The 21,748-nt window shown below is 43.5% G+C and overlaps 2 protein-coding genes across 5 annotated transcripts in view; one reads left to right on the top strand and one right to left on the bottom strand.

Annotated features, from left to right (window-relative positions):
* The window catches only part of NPTN (neuroplastin), a gene marked incomplete at both ends in the record, with an annotated part of 64,654 nt that extends 45,352 nt beyond the window's left edge, over nt 1-19,302 (top strand). For 2 of the 4 annotated variants that reach the window (XM_080693443.1, XM_080693441.1), the window contains 5 exons: nt 377-471; nt 9,689-9,822; nt 11,454-11,727; nt 18,428-18,437; nt 19,242-19,302. In XM_080693443.1, the coding sequence (XP_080549569.1) occupies nt 377-471; nt 9,689-9,822; nt 11,454-11,727; nt 18,428-18,437; nt 19,242-19,302 (574 nt within the window). Of the gene's footprint in view, nt 1-376; nt 472-9,688; nt 9,823-11,453; nt 11,728-18,415; nt 18,438-19,241 lie in introns of all 4 variants that reach the window. The other 2 variants (XM_080693442.1, XM_080693440.1) reach the window with 1 other exon arrangement.
* A 1,663-nt stretch (nt 19,303-20,965) lies between these two features.
* The window catches only part of REC114 (REC114 meiotic recombination protein), a gene marked incomplete at both ends in the record, with an annotated part of 86,452 nt that continues 85,669 nt past the window's right edge, over nt 20,966-21,748 (bottom strand). The window contains one exon of the mRNA XM_080692148.1: nt 20,966-21,130. Within this exon, the coding sequence (XP_080548274.1) occupies nt 20,966-21,130 (165 nt within the window). The remainder of the gene's footprint in view (nt 21,131-21,748) is intronic.

The following is a 21,748-nucleotide window of genomic DNA, read 5'->3' as shown; positions in this document are numbered from 1 at the left end:
CTGATTAGAACCACCAGTTGAGCAAGAACTTTTTAGTGATGGCTGCATCCTGAGCATCTAAATATAAATTGTAGTACTTTGTGCAACCCTCTATTTTGATTACTTATTTTGCAGTTCGTTTCTCCCCACAGGTGGAGCATTATTAAGGTTAGGGACCATGGACTATTCAGTGTCTGTATTCTTGCCACCCAATAAGGAGTGAGGTACTTATGTTTTGGGATGCACAGAGGAGATTTTTGTCTTTGGTTAGGAAGAGGTAAGTTACATTACGGAGCAGGACTTGGGAGCTCGTCCCTGGTTGCCCTTGATTCTCCTTTTGTTGTACATCTTGACCATTCCCAGTTACCTGACTTTGCTTTTCTTTTCCTCTCTACAGGATCAATAAGCCAAGGGCTGAGGACTCAGGAGAATACCACTGCGTGTATCATTTTCTCAGTGCTCCAAAAGCAAATGCCACCATTGAAGTGAAAGGTACAGCCTCTCACTAACGCTGCCTTGTTAGTCTCTCACGCCCGAGGCGCTGCCTTGGTCCGCACTGCTGGTCTGCACACTCTGCGTCTTTCCATTTGAGAAGCCAGTAACGTTACAGTTAGGACCAAGGACTTAGGCCTAGCTGCACGGGTTTAAATCCAAACCCCATCATCTACTTGCTGTTTGACGTTAGCAAGTTACTGGATTCTCCCTGCTTAAAATGAGGACATCAGTAGTACTTACCTCATGGGTTTGGTAGGAAGATTAAGTAAGTTAATATAGTAGATTTAAGTATATGAAATTGGCATTCATATATGTAAAAAAAAAAGTTGAAATGTTTGTAACTTATACTCAAACTTAGATAAGGCTCTTAAATCAGTGTCCTACAAGTATTATTACATAGGTCTATAGTAGACCAGCAGGATTTGGGAAAGTACATTGTGTAAGGTGAACATAAGCTGTTTATGAGTAATTCAGTAGACATTTAATAGAAACCCTGTGGGTGCCTGGTTTTTCTTTTGTTGTTGTTTGTTTGTTTGTTTTGTCATACTGGGAATGGAACCCAGGGGCATTCTACCTCTGAGCTATACCCCCACCCCCATTTTATTATTATTTTTATTGTGAACTAGGGTCTCACTAAGTGGTAGAGGACCTTGTTAAGTTGCTGAGGCTAGCTTCGAATTTATAATCCGTTTGTCTCCGTCCCCCAAGTGCTGGGATTACAGGCATGTGCAGCCGTGCCTGGCTCCATAGCATCTTAAAGATAAGGGCATAGTGGGAAATCTCAAGAAGGGCAAATAGAATTATAAATGTTGGAGCTACCTCATATCATCGATCCCAGTTTTCTTGTATTTTTCACAGGAAAAAATGAAACTAATAGCTCTGTGTCCCCCAGTAAATTTGTGGCAGAGCTTAGAGCCCAGGTCTTGTCTCTCAATGCAGGGCTTTTCCCACTCTTACAAAATGACCAGGAAGAGGCAGTGCTGTTCTTTGAGGTCAGACTGAAGAAATGAGACTTATTATTTTCATTGTTTTTCATTTTTCTTAGGAAGGACCAACATTTGTTCTCTATTTCCAAATGATCATCCCTAGAAGCTGAAAAGATAGATTTAGGAAAAAGAAAGGGCCTATAAAAGAAGTATTCAGGTCTTCCTTAAAATATTTAGAGGATTAAAAATGCGGATTCAAGAAAGGCTTGCTTACATTCACAGTTCCCGTTGCATGGTATGAAATGTGAGTAATACCGTGGTGATTCGGCGCTCTTGTGAGTTGGGGAAGGGATAGCTGCTGCTTCCTCTGGCTGCCTAACGGGGTGGAGTCACAGCAGGCCAGAAGCTGGTATTTGTGGCTTTTCTTGGAGGGATCCAGGTTCCTCTGCTTTTGAAGAAATACCACATTTATTCCACATGAGGATGAAGGGTGTGGGAAAATGTTTCAGGTTGATAGTTGAGTCTGGTAGAAATAGTGACCATTTGACCTTTCTCTATAAGCCTAAGCCAAGCGTGGTGGTGCATGCTTGTAATCCCAGTACTTGGGAGACTTGAGACAGGAGGACTGCAGGTTTGAGGCCAGCCTGGGCAACTTGGAGAGACCCTGTCCCCAGGCTGGGGATGTACCTTAGCGTAGAATGCTCCAAAGTTTAATTTCCAGTACCACCCCACCCCTCCCCCCAAAAAACGGTTTAGATAGGCCTAAGATCATTTTCTAGGATAGTTTCCAGTTGTGATTGTATGGAAAAACTGCCTTACATTTAGAGTGAGGTGTATATTAATTCACGAACACTTGTCACATAAAGTCTTCTTTTATTTCCTCAGTAACTCTAAGGTGGACTTACATCTTTTTAAAGGTACAATGATTTGAAAAAATATGCTGAGTAATAGATGAGGTGATTGTACTTAAGAACACAGAGATTCAGGGACTCGGGGAACATAAATGCCCTCTGCTGAAACAGATATCCCTCATTGTGGCTTTAACCGCATCAGCACTTCAGGGAAATAAAATTCAGACCACACACAAACATCTTTCTTTCTTTCTTTCTTTCTTTCTTTCTTTCTTTCTTTCTTTCTTTCTTTCTTTCTTTCTTTTTTTTGTGGTATGAGGGGTGGAACCCAGGGACTTTTCTACCTCCGGACTATACTCCCAGGCCTATTTTATATTTTATTTGGAAACAGGGTCTCACTGTCTCACTAAGCTGCTGAGAGCCTCATTCACTGCCTTCGAACCTTTGTGATCCTCCTGTCTCAGCCTCCCAAGCGCTGGAATTACAAGTGTGTGTCACCACACCCGGCCACAAACATTTTTTCTACATCTATTCTACATTTCTGCCCTTTTCTTCTCCATCTAGCCTTTCAAACACTTCACTGAAATGTGGCCTGGGTGATTATCATATACAGCAGAAATTAAGAACTATTGACTTAGAGGAAACTTGTGCGCCTTCTGCTCAGTGGTTTCACCTGCAGAAGGCGGTGCAGGTCCTAGATGCTCTCAGTTTTTACAACCAACGAATCTACTCCATGTGGAGGAGGCCTGTTGATCCCAAAGCTGATGTCCCTCTTCCTTTCATCTGAGCCAGTCTCCTAATTCTTCTTGGGCTTTAAGTCCTTAGACAGTAGTAAATCTTAACTCTCCCTCTGTCTTCGGATAAGCCTTTATTTTGCCTATAGCCAAAAAAATGAGGTGTCCCTGGGATTTGGATAGGTTGCAGAATAAGTGTGTTTACCAGGAAACAGCCCACTTGTTGATGGCATCATCAGGAATAAGTTTTCTTTGAAACAGTTGCTAGGCTTTCAAGTTTGCTATGTGTAAGGCCTCATACCTTGATCTCTTTTTTAGTTCTGTTCTCTAACTTACTTAACATCAGCTTTGTCGAACATGCTCCCCTCTTCCTGAATTGACACTTTCTCTAACCTGGCAGACACCTTTCTCTAACTGTATGTTTTCTCCTGAGCATTCGAAGGCTGGGCGACAGAGAGCACTGAGGAATATTCATTTGTCCTCAGCCAAACACCCAGGGTGCCTGGATAATGAAATAGGGTCAAATGACTAAGACTTCTTTGGGATCCTGCATTGCTGTTCCAGGATACTGGAAGGATATTCTATTAACTAATGTGATTAGAGTAGACGGCTACTAAGACCAGGGAGTGAATTTCCAAGTAGGTCAGTGATTTCTTCTAAGGGTCTCTTTATTGCTTTCTCCTCCTCATTCTTGCCTCTCAGTTTGACCCCGATGAGGGTAAAGGGAAGGAAGGATTATTTGCTCACTCTCTTTTATGGTTTGAAGGAAGGCTTGATCATGCTCCTCAGATCTGCTTTCAGAGTTAACAGTTCCTGCTTAAGTAGTCCCTTATTAGATGGCAAGCCCACATAAAGTGAGGCACTAAAATGGGTCATTAATCAATATGTCACCAGTATCTAACCTGGTTAAACTTTATTAGAGCTGCACCAAAAGTCCTCTGTACATCAGAGATAGGGAGGGCCCATAATAATCGGCGTCTCTTTGATTTCCCAGAACATTCCCAGAATGCTGGAGCCTCAGCCCTTCCTTTCCCTGAATAATGCTTAAATCTAAGTGTTTATTTTTGACCCTGAGCGCCTAGCCTTGTGCTAGATTAGTACAGAGATGCAGTTTAATCCTTACAAGACCTTTATGAGATATGAGGGTATTCCCATTTTACAAAGTGGATACTGCAGCTCAGGATTTTAAATGATCAAGCCTTAGGTCCATCAGTTGATGAATAATAGAGCCCAAATTTCACCTGACCTTTTTTTTTTTTTTGAAGATTTAAATGAGTTTATTATTACAAAGATAAAAATACAGGTTGCAAGCCGGGCGTAGTGGCGCACGCTTGTAATCCCCGCGCTTGGGAGGCGGAGACAGGAGGATCGCGCAGGTTTGTAGTCAGCCTTGCTGGCTTAAGATACCCTGTGTCCAAATAAATAAAAAATATAAAATAGCTCTGGGAGTGTAGCCCGGAGGTAGAAGGGCTTCCAGGAACACCAGTACCACCAAAAAAAAAAAAAAAAAATACAGGTTGTTACTGTTATGGCACCATTAGAAAGAGGGAAAGCTAGAGCACAGAGTAAAGCACTGTGCCACAGAGGGACATAGTGGGACGACCTGAACAAAGTCACCCTCACCTGACCTTTTAAGTCCAGAGTTTTGCTCTACTCTGCTCTGCTCCTTACATTGTACTAAGTGACAAGTCAGCCAGTCCCACCACAGGCCTAGGGTATTGCAGTGCTCCCACAAGTAGAGAGGACGCTTGGACAGTGTGCTACGCGGTACTCAGTAACCCACAGCATGGATCTTTATGTCTGTAGTCTGGTTTGAATTGTTTTCTCTTTGGTACAGTGGAGTATAAAATGCATGGTTTCTGGGTCCCGCCTTTAATTGGATTCTAGCTTTATTGCTATTTACTAGTAGTATAATTTTAGACATTAAATAACATTTCCAAGCTTGAATTTTCCAGTTCATGAAAATGGAGTATGGTCTGCTTTATCAGTTGGTGTATTTTTTTTTAATCTATTTCTACATAATGAATCATCTCTAAGCTTAGTGTCTTAGAACAACAAAGCCCTGTCACATCACAGTGTCTGTGTGTTAGGAATTAGGGAGCAGCTTAGTGGGATTTCTGGCTCAGTCCTTCCTAAGGTTTTGGCCAAGCTGTTGGCTGGGATTGTAGTCACTGGAGCCTGGTCAGGGCTCACGAGCTGCTCTCAGGGTGGCTCCCTCAGGTCTGTTGGAGGAGACCCTAGTTTCTCACTCTGAGGTCCTTTCCTTAGGCTCCGAGTGATCCCCTAGCATGGCAGCTAACCTTCCCTAGAGTGTGGGGTGTGGGGAGAGTGAGAGCGTGTGTGAGCGTGCCCGTGCATGTGCGTGTGTACCTTCTGTGAACTTTTCCACAGTTGCACACCTTTACTTTTGCTTTATTTTATTCAGTAGAAGGGAGTTACTAAATCTAGCCGACACTTGAGGGAATTAAGAACATATCAAAGAAATTTGGGGCTATTTTAAAATCATCACAGGTGGCTGAGCTCAGGGCCTGTGCTGCTGACATGCACTCTGAGCGCCTGGTTACTTTCCTTGCTGTGGGTATGCCGTCCTGCCCGGCAGATGGGACAGGAGCAGGCCTTGGGTTGAACAGCGCCCATGAGATGAAAGCAGGAGACCTTTGATCCAGTGGCTAACGTGATGGCTGTTGCACTCACTCCGTTTAGGAGTAGAGTGGTGTGGTTTGGGTTCATTTTCTTCTTGCCTCGTATAGTAGTGATACTTGCATCATCCAGAGGATGAATAATCAGGGCATTATTGTTTGGAATACATTAGAATGAAGTAAGTGGGGTGTTTCTAAGCTTTATACAGTATTCTTTGGTAAGATGAGGAAAAAGCCGCACTTGAAACACTTTCTTGTAGACTTTTACTGTGAACATGGTCAGCAGAGTATGTAGGGAGGGTCTGGGCTGGCAGGAGTCTGGAAGGCCTGCTCTCACCTGCAAACAGAATAGTGTTCTGTGGAATACTGCAGCAGACGAGAGGGGGAGGTGGCGCCTTCCTCCACACACCTCACCACTCTTCTCCCCAGGTGCGCTTTTAAGTCAGAGTCTTTTCAGAATAGTGACTTAGAGCCTATGGAGCTTTATGCCAATTTACCTTTTAGCCTTCTAGGTGGTTCTAACATGGACTTGTACATAATCTTGGGAATGAGTCCCCAAAGCAAAAGCCAGTAGTCCTGAAATCACAATCTGATGGTGTTAGTCCAGTCACTGGCCCAGAATGGGTCTTCTCTTTGGGGCAAAAGAGAATGAAAATGGAAAATATATGTAAGCTGATTTTTAAAATTTTGTATCTCCACTGTAGACCACTTTCCTGAGTTCCAGACTCGATATTTCACTGCCTACTTGACAACTTCATCAGATGATAAATATGTATCATAAACTTAACTTGGCCTAACCTTGAACTCCTGGGTTTTTCCACCCATCTTCTCTTCCCTAACAACCACAAAAAACAAACAAAACACCACCCTGAGCATCTTAGTAATGGGCAGCTCTGCTCTTACTCAGGCCGGGACCTTGGCGTCGTCTTTCATTCTTCTTTCTCTCATGTTCCACATCCAGTTCATTAACAAACCTACTAATTCACCCTAAAGAATACTTCCAGAGCCTCACTGCCCGTCCATTTCCGCTGCCTGCATGTAAGCCGTGAGCACCTCGCTCCTTGTCTGGAGTGCTCGGGCTTCCACTCTCAGGTCCGTTCAGTTGTCCACAGAGTAGCCACAGGGAGCCCGGAAAGGAAACAGGAAACGTGATACTGCGCTTAGTGGACACCAGTGGCTTCTGGCAGGCTTGGTGTAAGCGCGTCCTCGGAGTGGTCTTGTGAGCCCGGGCCGGTCCAGGTCCCCAGTCTCTCTGGTGTCTTTTCTTACTGTCGTCTTGTTCATTGTCTTCCAGCCAAGCTCCTCTTTGCTATTCCTTATACATAATAAGCACACACCTGGCTCCCGGCCTTTGCCTTTTCATTCCCTGGAGTGTTCTTCCCACCCATATTTTCTTCACAACTGTGAAGCCTCTTCTGACCCTTGTACAACATTATCTAGCATGTAAAAGGTACTCAAATAATTTGTCAAGTGAGTGAAACACTGTTGGAGGCAACAAGTAGTAGATCTCCCGCTTGCCGTGTTCTTCAGCCTCCCTTGAAGGTGTTTCAGTGATGGCGATGTTATGGAGCTTACTCCTTTGGGTGCTTAGTATTTTTAGACTGAAGAAAGTACCAAGAAAAGGTGACCCATAGGTCTGAAGAGTGACAGTGTTTTGGGAGAATGTTTGACTTGGAGCAAGATAGAGCCAGCCTGACCATTCCCTTTGGTCTAAAGAATTTTGCCTGGGTGTGGAGGGGGGAGACATTGCCTTTGTAACAGCCAGTCTGTGGAGACGTTTCATGCTGAGTGGTGCTGAACAGGCCTCAATTTGGCAGGGACTGCGTATGGAAACAACTTGTGGCCGGGCGTGGTGGCGCACGCTTGTAATCCCCGCGCTTGGGAGGCGGAGACAGGAGGATCGCGCAGGTTCAAAGCCAGCCGCTTGCTCTGGTTTAAGAGACCCTGTTTCCAAATAAAAATATAAAAAATAGGTGTCTGGGAGTGTAGCCCAGAGGTAGAAGGGTTTCCAGGAACCCCAGTACCACCAAAAAAGGAAAAAAAAAAAAAAACAAAAAACAACTTGTGTCCCTGCCCATTCATGCCCAGATGCCTCTGAAAGTTGAGTGCAAAACCAGTTTGTGCCTGGGAAGCATAGTCTGTTGAGTAGTAAGACTTTGAATTGTTTTTAAGCCAGAAAACCAAGCCAGTCAAAGGTCAGCCCATGATAAAATTTTACAAGATTTTACAGCCTCAAAATCAATGTTTTGACATCTTATTTAGAGGTAGGCAGGGCAAGAATTACTTCTTCTTTGATAGTGTATAGAAGAACCAAAGCATGGAATTAAAGAGCCAGCAAAACTGGAACTTGGACTAAGACCTGTTGATTCTCTTTCTTGTCCTGGTGACAAAGTGATTCCTCCCCCTACTTTGAGTTTTATTGCTTTCAAGTTCCTGTAACTGATCAGACATTAGTGGAAAATGGACTTGGGATAAAAGAAGAACAAATCAGAGAATCGGCCTCATCTCAGGCTTTTTGGATCCTTGAAACTGATCTAGTTTTTAGACCATAAGTGCTGTTTTATTTTTTCCTATGTGATTCCTAAAAGAGAAACCAGTAATTCCCTCAAATTGGGTTTATAGACCCAGTCTTTTTGCAAGATTAATCCGAGATTGTTGCAAACTGGGCGTGGTGGTGCACACTTGTAATCCCAGTAGTTGGTGGGGGGCTGAGATAGGAGGATCACGCAGGTTCGAAGCCAGCCTCAGCTACTGAGTGAGGCTCTCAGCAACTTAGTGAGACTCTGTTTCTAAATAAAATATAAAATAAGTCTGAGAGTATAACCCAGAGGTAGAAAGCCCCTGGGTTCCATCCTCAGTACCACAGAAAAATAAATAAAGAATAAAAAAATAGAGCTGGGGAGTGTAGCTCAGAGGTAGAATGGCCTTGGGTTCCATCCCCAGCACTACAAAAATAAATAAATGAACAAACAAACAAATAAATAATATTGCAAATTAGGTGTTTAAGCTGGCTTCTTCTTTTGTGTATGTATGGTGGTAGTAGTATGAGGTACTGAGGATTGACCCCAGGAGCATTCTTCCCCTGAGCTACATCCTCAGCCCTATTTTATTTTGAAAACAGGGTCTCACTAAGTTGTGGAGGGCCTAAGTTGCGGAGGCTATCCTCAAACCTGGGATTCTTCTGTGTAGCACCATGCCCGGCTAAGCCAAATTCTTAAGCAACTGTTAACAAAAGCTTTTGAGACAGTGTTTGGAATTCCTTTTCATTCCTGTCTTTCCCCTTGTGGAGACCTAATTTGCTGGATTCTGTCTTTTCTCAGAGAGCCTTGGTCATTGATACGCATTGAGTGTCTTCTCCAGGAATTTGTTTTTATGTATCTTGTGATAGGGCTTGTTTTTACATGTTTGATCTCAAGAATCTCTCATTTTCTTAGGGGAATGTGTGGCATTTGTAATGATCCATAGTTGTTACTAATGCAGGTGTTTGAAGAAAAAACCTGGACTAGTAGAAGAGATGATAATGGCTTTTGTTTGCATTTAATTTAAGGAGGGCAAAATTGGGGACAGTTGGTCTGTGTCTTTTTTTTCCAGGAAGTTGGAGAACCACCTACCTTATATATTAATAACCTGATACTTGCTTGGCTTCTTTGGTAGATGGGAATGGAGGATAAGGTTGGCCCCATTACCTTATTCTAGCCTGAAATGCTTTTTATGAAAGCTGAATATAAAGCTGGGCATGGTGGCACATGCTTGTAATCCCAGTACTTGGGAGGCTGAGACAGGAGGATCGCAGGTTCACGGCCAGCTTCAGTTACTTAGTGAGGCTCTCTGCAACTTAGATATGTTTCAAAATAAAGAATAAAAAATAGGACTGGGGTGTGGCTCGAAAGTAGAATGTCCTTGAGTTCAATCCCCAGCGCTGCAAGAAAAAGAAAAGGAAGAAAGGAAAGAAGGGAGAAAGGAAGGGAAAAAACCCCACGAGGGTAGGCCTTGAGCAGGTTGGATATTCTTATCCTGTTGAGAGTAAGCTCCTTGGTAACTATGTTTAACATTTTTTTTTACAGCTGCTCCTGATATCACTGGCCATAAACGAAGTGAGAACAAGAATGAAGGACAGGAGGCGATAATGTACTGCAAGTCAGTTGGCTACCCCCACCCAGAGTGGGTATGGCGCAAGAAGGACAATGGTGTGCCCATGGTGAGTTCTCTGCAACTGGGCCTCGGTGGTTGATGGGAATTTCTCCTAGCCTTAGGTTCTTCCACTTTCTTTCTGATTCAGTGATTTCTAACAAGTTTTCTTTTCCATCAGAGGGTGATCATACATTCCTCCTGATCCCCAGGTCTTGTATACCCAGCACTATACTTTACCAGTCTCCAGAGTCAGAAAGGTCCCTGTAGGTCATCTAGTTGAACTTCTTTGGAAAGATACATAGTAATTAAGGTAAACTAATGGCTAAACCAAAGGTCATACCTGGTCTTTAAATTCAAGTACTTTAATTCTTCCCATTCCGTGACCTCTTGATAGTAAGATACCAGGTATTGATAGTGACTTCAGCATGAATGGTGATGGTCAGATTTCAGAAGCCCATTAGGAAGAAAGATCAGGATGAGGAAGGAACAGGGAAGCAAAGCTGCTGAGGTGAGTGTTTTCAGAGCAAGCTCCTGAAAGATCAACAGGATATTGAGTTTTCTAAGGTGCTGGTGAGGAAATCCTGATTTCCTCCTATTCGGCATTGGAATGGAGGGCACTAGCTTTTGCCAGAACAGTTTGAAATGACCTCCGTGAGTATTTTCATCTTTTGAGAGTTGAAACTTGTGCCTTCATGAAATAGCTCCTCTGTTGAGGTCTCCATTTCACTTGTGCCCACATTGAAATATAGACATATATGTATGCTGTAGTTAGAATAATTTTGGAGATCACCCTCCCCTTTGCTCTCTGCTCTCTATTTCTAAGTGTTAGTTGTCTCAGGGCGTGGACACACCAGCTCACTCACTTGCTCCCCCATCTGTCCTATGAGATGATCGTTCCTCTACCCAACCCCTGCTCCATCACCTCCCCTCCATGATCCGGTGCAGACCTCAGCCCCTCTCTGCAGCTCGCCCTCATTGCCTGGCGGTGCTCCCTGGGTCCCGCAGCACTGCACACTCTGCCGTGCCTCTTGGTGCCTTCGTGTGATCAGTCGCCCTTCGCAGGTCTGCTTCCTTCCTGAAGCCAGACTCCTTGTGCATTTCTGTGTCATTCTTATCCCTGTCTATCTCACCTTGCTTTTTAAGATATAAAACATGCAGTCGATTCTTGTTAATTGATTAGCCTTTCCTTCAACCCTGTATCCTGAAGGGAAGTTAGAGGTTTTCCCTGTTCTGAGAGTAAGTTCTTAGCAGTATGTGGAAGAATTTAAGGAGATGTCTCAGGACTCATCAAGCATGAAGTCCGAGTGCTCTGATGTCCTCACATAGACCTGGGTTCCCAGACATGTAGGACCATCCTCTTCCTGCTGTGGCCTCTTACCTGTTATTTGAAGCAGCATTTATTAGAATGTTGGTCGTTGTTGGTCCTTCAGCAGTAGGCATGCATTCAGTGTGGAATTTGGGGGTGACCAAGGGACCAGTGCAGGGGAGGCTTAGATCCTGCTTCCGTCAGAAGCTCATTGGTTTGTTGTGGTTGATCTTCAAAGGCAGTCATCAATGAGGTACTTAAAATTCCTTGAGGAAACATGATAGTAGGCCCTGCCAACTTACTCTTACTGGTGTCCTGGTAAGAATGGAGGCGCCTCACCCTTCCTTGGACAGTAGCACACCTACTCTGACCTTGTGTGTCACTTCTTGCAGGATCTTGTCAATGTCTCTGGCCGTTTCTTCATCCTCAACAAGGAGAACTACACTGAGTTGAGTATTGTGAACCTCCAGATCACAGAGGACCCCGGCGAGTATGAGTGCAACGCTACCAACTCTATTGGCTCTGCCTCAGTGGTCACCGTCCTCCGGGTGCGGAGCCACCTGGCCCCTCTCTGGCCTTTCTTGGGAATCCTGGCTGAAATTGTCATCCTCGTGGTCATCATCGTTGTGTACGAGAAGAGGAAGAGGCCGGATGAGGTTCCTGATGGTAAGAACATTCCTGCAAAATAGTAATTTTGGGGTTGGTTTCTCAGAGTGGTTTCCAGGTTCCCAAAGAGGACTATAAGATGTTGGAATTCCCAAACATTCCAGAAGCAAAAATAAAAGAAGGAAGATTTTTCTACCAGTTCCCAACTCCCTCTCCCTATTTTTTTTGTCTTAGCCACCTAGTTATAATTAGCTCTCTCCCTGTTTAGATGTTCTCCATACCCCAGACCTGGTCCTTTAGACCATGTGGTGAATGGGCAGCTGTCAGTCTCTTTGTTCAGCTCTGTCCTCCTTCAATACAGATCATCAGGCAGATTGAGCTTGAGGAGAATCCAAGTCAAGCCTAGAAGCCACCCCAAGATCGCAGGCCACCTGTCCTTTCAGGCAGATTTAAGGTATCTAATTGGTTGTCCCATAGTTGCCTGGTGGAGCCCAAGTAGGTGACTGTTACAGCCCAGTCAGACTTGTCAGAAAAGCCACGGGAACAAGCCAGGCTTTGGTTCCCTTGGTTGGTCCTTTCAGGAGGTCTTCAAGGCACTCTACCATCTGGTGTTTCTGTCTGTGTTTCACAGGTAAGATTGGTAGGGAGTACCTGATATGTCTACCCTCCCAGTATAAGACAGGGCTAAGTGCTGCTATCCCCAAGGTAGGCCCCATCTGGCCCCAGGTCACACAAGGGAGCTGATACTAGTAGCCAAACATGGTGAATCATTAAGCATTAGAATGAGCAAGAGCTGACGTTTTACATTTTGGACTTGCTTAGGTCAGGAAAGCCTTGGGAAATGTTGTCGTTTTTGGCTGTGGATTTGCATTTGTAGCCCTATCATTACAACCCAGGGGAAAGCTGCTTGGGGAGACCTGTATCAGTGTAGTACTTCAGATTCCTAATGAGCTCCCCATCCCCACCCTTGCACCCTATAACATCACTGGCAAAAGGAAATTGGCCGGTCAGCCATTACCACCCCCTGTCTGTCACTGGGCTAGACAGAGGGGAGCGCCCTAAGTCAGTGTAAAGGGACCTGGGGCGATGGTGGAGTTGCCAGCTTTAGTCTGACTGTTCTGGGGCCTGTGCTTATGCATTTGTGATACCGTATCTCCCTCCCACCTCTGAACTGTCTTCCTGTGGCTGAGCAGATTGCAGCCCCACCCCGTGTGTCAGTGGAGAACACTGGGTGAGCATTTGTGCCCCCTGGGAGAGAGCATGGCCTCAGAGGCATGCCAGTGGCTCTGGACTCTCAAAGGACATGTTTAAGCAACAACCATTTTCCTTTCTTCTTAGCAGCTCCTAAATAATTTTGCCTGTACTAAATAGAGCAAGTATTTGAGTGAGTCCACCAGTAATAGTTGAATAGATTTTTTTATTGTGTTGGTACTAATGTTGCCTGCAGGAAGGCCTGGTGAACTAGATGGAGAAATGGGGTGGATGTCCGCTGGAAGCCAAGAGGCCTTTGTGAATAAGCGCTCTGGTTTCCTGTGGCAAAGGATGTCCCCAGGAGTTTTACTTTCCTTTGTGAAGAGAAACTTTATTCTTGGAGTTTTTCATGTATCCCTAATCTTGCTACGTGGTAGGACTCCTAAGGCCCAGTGCACCTATATTTAGAACAGAAAATGCAAGAAGAGGGTTCTCTGTCTTTTGGGAGTAGTTATGCCTTATTATTGAAAAGGGCCCTTATTCACACACAAACATACACCCACCACTACCAGCTTTACCAAATAGCCACCTTCCTCAGCCTGTCCTTTACCAGCTTTGAGGAGCACAAAGTCAGAAAAAAGGAAAAGATGGTCTTCAAAGCCTGATTTTAAATTTTAAGACAAGGCTACTGCCCCTTTGATCACAGTGACATCCTGGCTTTAGCATGGCCCTCTCAGGTTCTAGTTTTCCTCCTGGAGGACTGTGTTGACAAGGATGATATCCCAGTGTTGCAGCACATCTCCAGTTATGTCTTGAGAATTGCTTAGGATTGGTTCTTTCTGACAGATGTAGGTACATCTGACCAGGGAAACACCTATCTTTTTTTTAAGAGTTCATTGGTTATTGTGGGGGGCCACTTTGTTATAGGAGACAACTGTGGCCAGCAGTCTTCTTAAATGGCTTCCTTGAGGGAAAGTAGCCTCTTAAAACGTAATGATTCTAGACAGCAAATGAGTCCTCCATAAGCGATTACTGCAGGGTAAGTGCAAAGCAAAACCTCTTTGCTCTGGTTTTGGGAAGATACTGTCATGCAAGCAGCTTTTACTTCTTTGTTTTGAAAGAGCTGGGGTGCTGGGACGATCGCAGTGTCTGCCTCCTCCCCGCCCCTTCCCGCAGCCAGTGTGATCCAGGCCCCGTCTCCATCCCAGGCCCCTGCCCTCACCCCAGCATTGCCATCCCACGGTTTTCTCCTTTGCCTCTCTACCTCTTTTTCTTAAATTACTCCTGCTTCTGCCTGCCTTTTTCCTTTTTCTCTTCTCTCCTGGAAATAGTCACACACAAAAAAATGTTGATAGTTCTTTGGTGAACTTTCCTTATGCTGTGACTTTTTCTTCTTTAGCATTTTCCCAACACCAGTGCAGTTCCTAGTAAGGACAAACTCACCGAATATACTTTCTTCCCACTTGTTCTTCCCCAGATTTACATGTAGATATATGCACCATTTTGAAATGAATGAAGAGGTTCATTCTATCTAATACAAACTGGGAGTGTTTGTATTCGTACATACAACCACACGTGGCTCTGGGTTAGCTTATTTATGCAGCTTTGCAACTGGGATTTTTTTTTTTTTTTGGTAAGTCTGACACGCTCTTTCTATGCCAAATAGGTCCTTTATTACCTATACCTATGATTCATTTCAGATTTCCTGAACTTTTTTATATGAACTCATAGTACTTGTGTTTGGGCAATTTGTGAGTTCTTGGTATCTCAGCCCCTTACTTTGAAAAGCACTTAGTGAGCAGTATGGAAGTGTAAAAGCACACACATTTGCTTTAGTCTGCTTTTTTTAAAAGGCCCATGTCAGCCGGGCGTGGCGGTGCACACTTGTAGTCCCAGCATTCAGGAGGCTGAGATCGGAAGATCGCGGTTCACGGACAGCCTCAGCTACTTACTGAGGCCCTCTGCAACTCAGTGAGACCCCATCTCAAAAAAAAAAAAAAAAAAAAAAGAATAAAAAGTAGGGCAGGGGGTATAGCTCGGAGGTTCCATCCTCAGACCCGTGGGAAAAAAAACAAAAAAAGGCCCGTCTTTTTATATCCTAGAGTATGCCCAGGGCATTTTACAGACGAAGTCTCATATTTTAGTTTCCTGTTAGGATCTCTTGAGGATCCACACCCAGAAGGTTGTCGTATAGGAGGATTATCTACGTTCCCACTTTTTTGTTGGGGAGGAGCACTGGTAAGCGGGTCTGAGGATGGAGCCCAGTCTACTTTTACCTTCAGTGTTTTGAGGAATTAGAGCCTTGCCATCCAGCCTTCTGCCCCGTGACAGCAGGCCACCTGCGGGACCACACCTGTGCTGGCCTGCCTGCAGAGGAGAGTGTGTTGTGTGTGCAGTCAGCGCTCTCCCAGTGCTGGGACGTGGGAGGCAAACCTGCACAGTGGCTGGGGCACTTTATTAAGTGCCCTCACAGACAGTAAATTAAAACAGTGGGAACCTATGAAGAAAAGAAGTGTTAGCATCAAACAATTTTCTGTTTCTTTCACACTGGTATAGTTCTCATAAGCAAGTCAAAGGGACTCTTCTTTAAGTTACTGGTAAAGATATTTGAGGGTCTTTGGGGATGCATTTTGATGTATCTGATTTGTCCACACCCTTTTAAACACTATAGATTTAAAAGATATACTAATATCCCAAACCCTATTACTTGGTCAGAGCATTTGGCAGTACATGAGGCTTTACAGCAGGCTAGGAGTGTCGAAAAAGAAATGTGACCTGAAAATTACATTTAGCATCTCTTGACTCAGGGTCATATGGGCAGTAGTGAGAAAATACCTTAAAGAGAAAATACAAGAGCCCAATAAGGGAAGAAATTGGAAAGAACCATAAATCTCAGGTTTAATGCTGCTCTGCTGAGATCAGGCAAAATTTAAGTGGATTTAGAAACTTTGCAGAAGATCCCATTCTCAGTGAGATGAATGCAAAGACAAAGGAGCTCTGGCCAGAAAGTCAGCTTGGTTGCTTTGACTCGGCAGCTCTTCTTTGTATCAGGCTGTCTATTTACTAGGCATCTCGAGCTCCCCTTCTAGACTGGAAGGTGGGTGTGGGGAGGGAAGGCTGTGAGACTTGCAGTTGGGAAATGCAGAATAAACTGGTGTGCGCACCACTTCACCGGGAACTTCACCTTCTCCTGTGGGTTCCAGAGCACGGCGTGTCCGTCCTCCCAGCCCTCTTCCTCCCGTCTAGCCAGTGGCTGAGGACCCGGTGGGAGAACTAGTCGCACTTCAGGCACTCTCTTGGCCTGAGGGTTTGGGGTGTGTTGATACTTGTCGGTTACTATGACTTCTTTTTTTTCCCCCTCAATTGCATCAAACCCTTAAAACATGGTGGTAAGTGAGCGATATGCATGCTTTTGGAGTTTGTTTAATCTCTGCTTCAGTCTATACGATGCACAGTTCATAATGTTAACACTTTTCAAGTTTTCCTCATTCACTCTCACGACTAATTTGGATTTCAGTTTGCTGTTTAATCCTCATTTACTTTGGTTTTCATACCTTTTTCTGTAGTTCTGTTCTTTCCCTCTCTTGACTTCCCTGTTAGGGGTCAAGTGTTTTTGTTTTGTTTTGTTTGTTTGTTTATTTTTGTCGGTCTGTGAAGGAGAGTGGTGCTGCAGGCAGTGACTCAGTGCAGGAGAGGAGGAGACGAGGCTCTCTGTTCCTCATCAGTGTGACGGTGGATTTAGGGGGAGATGAGCAGCCTGGGGACCTGGGTCTCAGTGTGAATCACGGTTGCTTCCACTCGCAGGCATGGCTGTGCCAGAGACGGTGTTGCTAAATACCTACATGCAGCCTTTTGCATGTCATCAGCTTGTTAGGGTGAAAAGTGACATTTCTAATCAGGCACCAGGGAATCCCTCCGCTCCAGAGGAGCAAAGCCGGTGACTGAGGTGCTTGGGTTGGTCCCCATGGTGTCATGCTTGGAAAGTAGGATTAGCCTGGCTATTGTGATTCTCCCTCCCCCGCTTTCTTTTAAAGTTGGGAGTAAATTGGTGATATTCTTGATTTGGCAGTCTTACATTACAACTTGTATTTTTGGGTGCATAGCCAGAGCACTAAAAATACTCGAGTTTGCCCCATGTCTCAGTGCCCCGGGTGCTGCGCCCCTGGCATGTGGCTGAGCAGCGGCTGTCGCGGGCGGTGTCAGACCTGGCGTGTGCGGGGTCCTGAGTCCTAGTGTGTCCTCTACCTGTGTGACAGTGCACCGCGGTTAGTCGTGGACACCACTGTGTCGCAGCCTGTTGTTCTGGCTTATGAGTCACTGGTTTGTGGTTGGTTCTTTTTTTTCCTCCTCCTTTTTTAATCTTCTTTTGCTCCAGTCACTGTGTGTGCTGGCGGTGGCTTTGCCTCTCCGTTGCCTGGAAGGAACAGGTGGAGCAATGTCTCCTCTGACAGACATTCCTCCCAGCGTGTGCTCCTGCAGATGCCTCCACCGAGACTGTAACCGCCATAACTGCTTCATGTGCACCAAGCCCCTTGTGGAATCCTGCTGAGAGGTTTTCTAGAAGCCTTAAGCAAAGTCAAACTATTGTGAATCATTATCCACTGGCCTTTATATAGTAAAAGCAAACTAAGAGCACTTCGTGTTCCCTTCCCTTTGTCGGTCCTTTCAAAAAAAAATTCTGTGTATGTATACTTCAGCTTAAAGGGAACCAAGTTGCCCTTAGTTGAAACAAACAGGAAAGAAAACCTTATAAATCAGAACATCAATTTAAGAAGGCTTATAAAACCCAGATAAAAGCTTTTTGGTTAAAATTAAAAAAAAAAAAAAAAAAGATATCCTGGCTTTGGCCAGAGCACAAGAGCGAGCCTGTCTTTCTGTCTCGAGTTTTTTTCTAGAAGGATGTCACTACTGCGCTCTCCCTGGTGTGTCACAGAACATCCTCTGGTACGCACGTGCTTGGTGCTGGCATAGCCCAGCGTGGCTGGCCCGTATTAGGTTGAACTATTATGGCTTCCTTTTCCTTGATACCATTCTCCAGACTAAAGAGCTCTCTTAAAGATTAGAGAACAGAAAGAAAAACAGTGCCATTTGGGGAAGTGAGGATGTGTGGCTAAACGTACGGAATGCACACACCCATGTACATTGCAGAATTAAGCCAAAACTGCATGCATTCACCACAAGAAAACAAACAGCAGGATTTTACAACTGAAATGTTGGTTTGTCTTCTCATCTATTAAGAGTGAACCACTGGAACTTGGGGACAAGATGAGTATAATGATATTTCAGCCTATCTGTCCGCTACAGTTGCAGTTTTTCATGACAAGCATTCAAAGTGTTAACTAAAATCATTGAAACTACATACCTGCCATCACAACTTGAATTCAGAAGTAACAGCTCCATGAGTGTTTTGCACTTCCAGATGGAATGGCCTTTAATAAATGCTACAAAAAGCCATGTTTGCCATTTGCAGCCTGTTAAATCCTTGTGCAGAATATAACAGTTTTCTTCTTTCTTTTCTTACCTCTCATGGATTATTAAAAACTGAATGCCCATGTAGACGATGAACCAGCTGGACCAATGTAAGTACTTTAGTGGACATTGACCAATGACTAGTTCCTGACCGGATCATGTTGTGTTTTCAGTTTATCAGATGTAGCAGCCGAGGTCATAGGGGAGACAGTGAGTGGAAGTGAGTGTTGAGTGTAGGCATCTTGGCTGACACGGTTCCGACAGACCATTTGATTCCCTGGACAGGCTGCAGTCTTGTTTTTAGTCATACGAGTGGAGTACCATGCAAAAAGTTACAATTTTGCATATTCCATTTGCTTAAATTGTTCATTGATAAGTGACCAGTATATATGATGCCTCAGCTTTTGTTGAAGCTAATTTCAAGCTGGACTGTAGCATGGATAAATTCTCTAGCTCCATTAACAGTTGCTGGTATCTAAGATGGAAGCCATAAGTGTGAAATCAATCCAAGACTGGCAGAGTCTCCTAGAGTTGGAGACTAAGCAGCAAGAGGCAGGCAAACCGTGTCCCGGTTAGTTAAGTGCTAGACGGCACAACGCGGCCACTGGTAACTGTCTCTGTCAGCTGAAAATTAACGGTACAGTGGAGTAAGTTACTCTCACCTTTATTGCAATTGGAGTATAGTTCAGAAATCAAAGGGAAAATGGCCTGTATGTTGTCTGCCTTGGGATTCAAAAGGATCTATTTATGTAGATACTATACCTAAGGTGTATTGTTATGCGCTGATATTGTTCAGTAAAGTTTCCTATTACTCCAGGGATGGCAGTAAGTGAAAGAGACCCTGTATTTCCATGTGTTGCACTTAAAAACATTGTTATTAGTTTAACTCATATAATGCAATTTTTCCTCCAAAGGAAAACGAACTCTACCAACAATCACAAAGATAAAAACTTGCGCCAGAGAAACACAAATTAAGTACTGCCTATAATGTAAGTATAGCCTTCTCTAGAGATTTAGAAATGTATTCAAATGAACTGTGCCTCTGTTGCCCTTGTTACAAATTTTTCAGTAGTTGGTGTTATGTGGTAAGATTTTTTGGTTCATTTCAAAGCAGCGGATACTAATGGTATATTTTGTCTGCTCAGTTTAGTGGCTGGAAAGAAACTTTCTTCAGCTGCACTGATTCACATAAATGGCATTTCAGAATATTTGTTTCAAAATATATATGGTCCACTATAGTTCTAGCTTTAAAAGAAAAAAAATCAAACTATTACCTTCTTAGGTGGATTATTCCCAGAGGCCTGTTAGTGCAGCTTTGCTTCTAGGGCAAGACAAATATGGTGGCCAGAAGGTCGTGGAGGCCACAGTGCCATCCGCCTAGGCACATGGAGATCAGAAATTTCACACCACATCCCTGAGCATGCTGTTTGAACCAAAGACTTGTTTTATGTGGCATTTGGTATTGTCCTGAATGGCTGGGCATAGTCCCTTCTAATTTCCGATACTTCTTTCTTTGTAGATCTTTAGGTTTCTGAACTGGTGGCATCATGACCTGCTAACTTTTCTGCTTGGGCCTCTTTGGTCTTCCCCTTCAAGTGAGCACCACCACATGACCGTCTAAAGCATGCCTTATTTAGCCTCTCCTATAAGGGTGACCTAGCCAGGTACATTTTAAACAATGCTTCAGTGTAGAAGGTGTAAACTATTTTGGGCTTGATGTGCTGTGAATGTTGCTTTTTTCCCTTTGTTAATATTTAAATAGAAGTGAAAGGTCCTCTGAGGATCAGATCATGCATGCGCCATTTTTTACTTAATGCAGCTGTTAAAAATTGGCAAAGCTCTAAAATGCACTGCTGCCATCTAGTGACACATTTTTGTAAAGTACAGCAAAATCTACAGATATATACAGTATATAAATATATATATATATATATTTATATTTTTGGGGGCGGGAAAAATCCAAAATAAAGTAAATGCTTGTTTCCTGTTTAAGCTGCTGATACTCATTCCTTATTGTATGTTGTCAGAGGAGGAAACTGTGCAGTTATGATACATAAAGATAGGTAATTTATAAATTGAAGTCTATAATTTTAAGGGCTTAACTTACAATTTTAATAAGATGGAACAGTCCACTGAATGGGTATAACCAATCGCAGTATATATGTATGATTGCTTTTTAAGTGACTATTTTTTCTTTTGTTAAATCATGTAAATTCTTAAATCCTTTTGCACTGATATGTTGAACCTTTTCTTGTACATTAAATCAAGGCAAATTTTATAATTTACCTTTTATTTTCAATGACTTTGAAATGTTATGGCATGGTGATATTCTATGCAACTAGTTATACTTTTTGGTTTGGTTTGACACTGTATTTTTTCACATTGATTTAATGGTTGATGGTAGACTTTATAACCTTGACCAGGTTCTCATGCGGTACGTAACTGTAGATGCATGTACTCGTGTTTTGTGTAATTGTTGAAGTGCAATGATGTATAAAAAAAGATTCACCTGTTTTTAACAATAAAACATTGATAAAAGGTGTTTGGAATAATACTCTTTAATATCTTTAATTTTAGGAAGCATTTTTTTCAGTATTTGAAATTCCTTAGTTTCATACATGTATACACACACAGAGCACTAATTTCTTAACCCCATCAGTTTTTTCAGTTCCTTTTCTACCTCTTCTACAAATTCTGGGAAGTTTTGGTCCATGAGGCACAAGCGTAGAAAGGGGCCTAGTTCTTCCGGGCCCCATGCAGACTGTTCACAGGCAAGGGGCAGCTCCTCGGATGCCAAGATAGACTGTGGGGACAGCAGAAGAATAGTTTATTATAGGTGAAAGGCAAAACCCTGTACAGTAAACCACAGAAAAAGTATTGCCTTAAGACCAGGGAAACACACATGAAAATTTTGGGGTTTTTTTTTTGTACTGGGAGTGGAACCCAGAGGCTTTCTACCTCCAGGCTATACTCCCAGACCTATTTTATATTTTATTTGGGAACAGGGTCTAACTAAGTAGCTGAGGCTGGCTGCAAACCTGTGCGATTCTCCTGTCTCAGCCTACTGAGCGCAGGGATTACAAGCTGTGCCACCACATGCCCGGCCACATGAAAAAATATTAATTGGCTTTACAAGTCTTTTAAAAACTGTTACGTGTACAATATTGTATTTACATATTCTGAAAATACAGACAAAATGAAATAAACTTGTATCCTTAAGTATTTCAAATTTATTGAAATGATCTACAAAGTTGACATCCTGCTAATGAATACTGCGTTAATAACATTCTGTGATTGATAAAGCTTAGTTTAATCTTTTCTACATATAAGTGGCCAGATGAGTGTGAGCAGTCTGTGTGATTGTGGGGGAGCTGGTTCTGAATGGAAGAGGTCACAAACTGCCCAAAAGATATATTTTTTT

This window comes from Muscardinus avellanarius (genome assembly GCF_963383645.1).
Source record: "Muscardinus avellanarius genome assembly, chromosome: 3".
NCBI lineage: Eukaryota > Metazoa > Chordata > Mammalia > Rodentia > Gliridae > Muscardinus > Muscardinus avellanarius.
The sequence above is the reverse complement of the archived record's forward strand: the minus strand, read 5'-3'. Positions and strand labels throughout refer to the sequence as shown.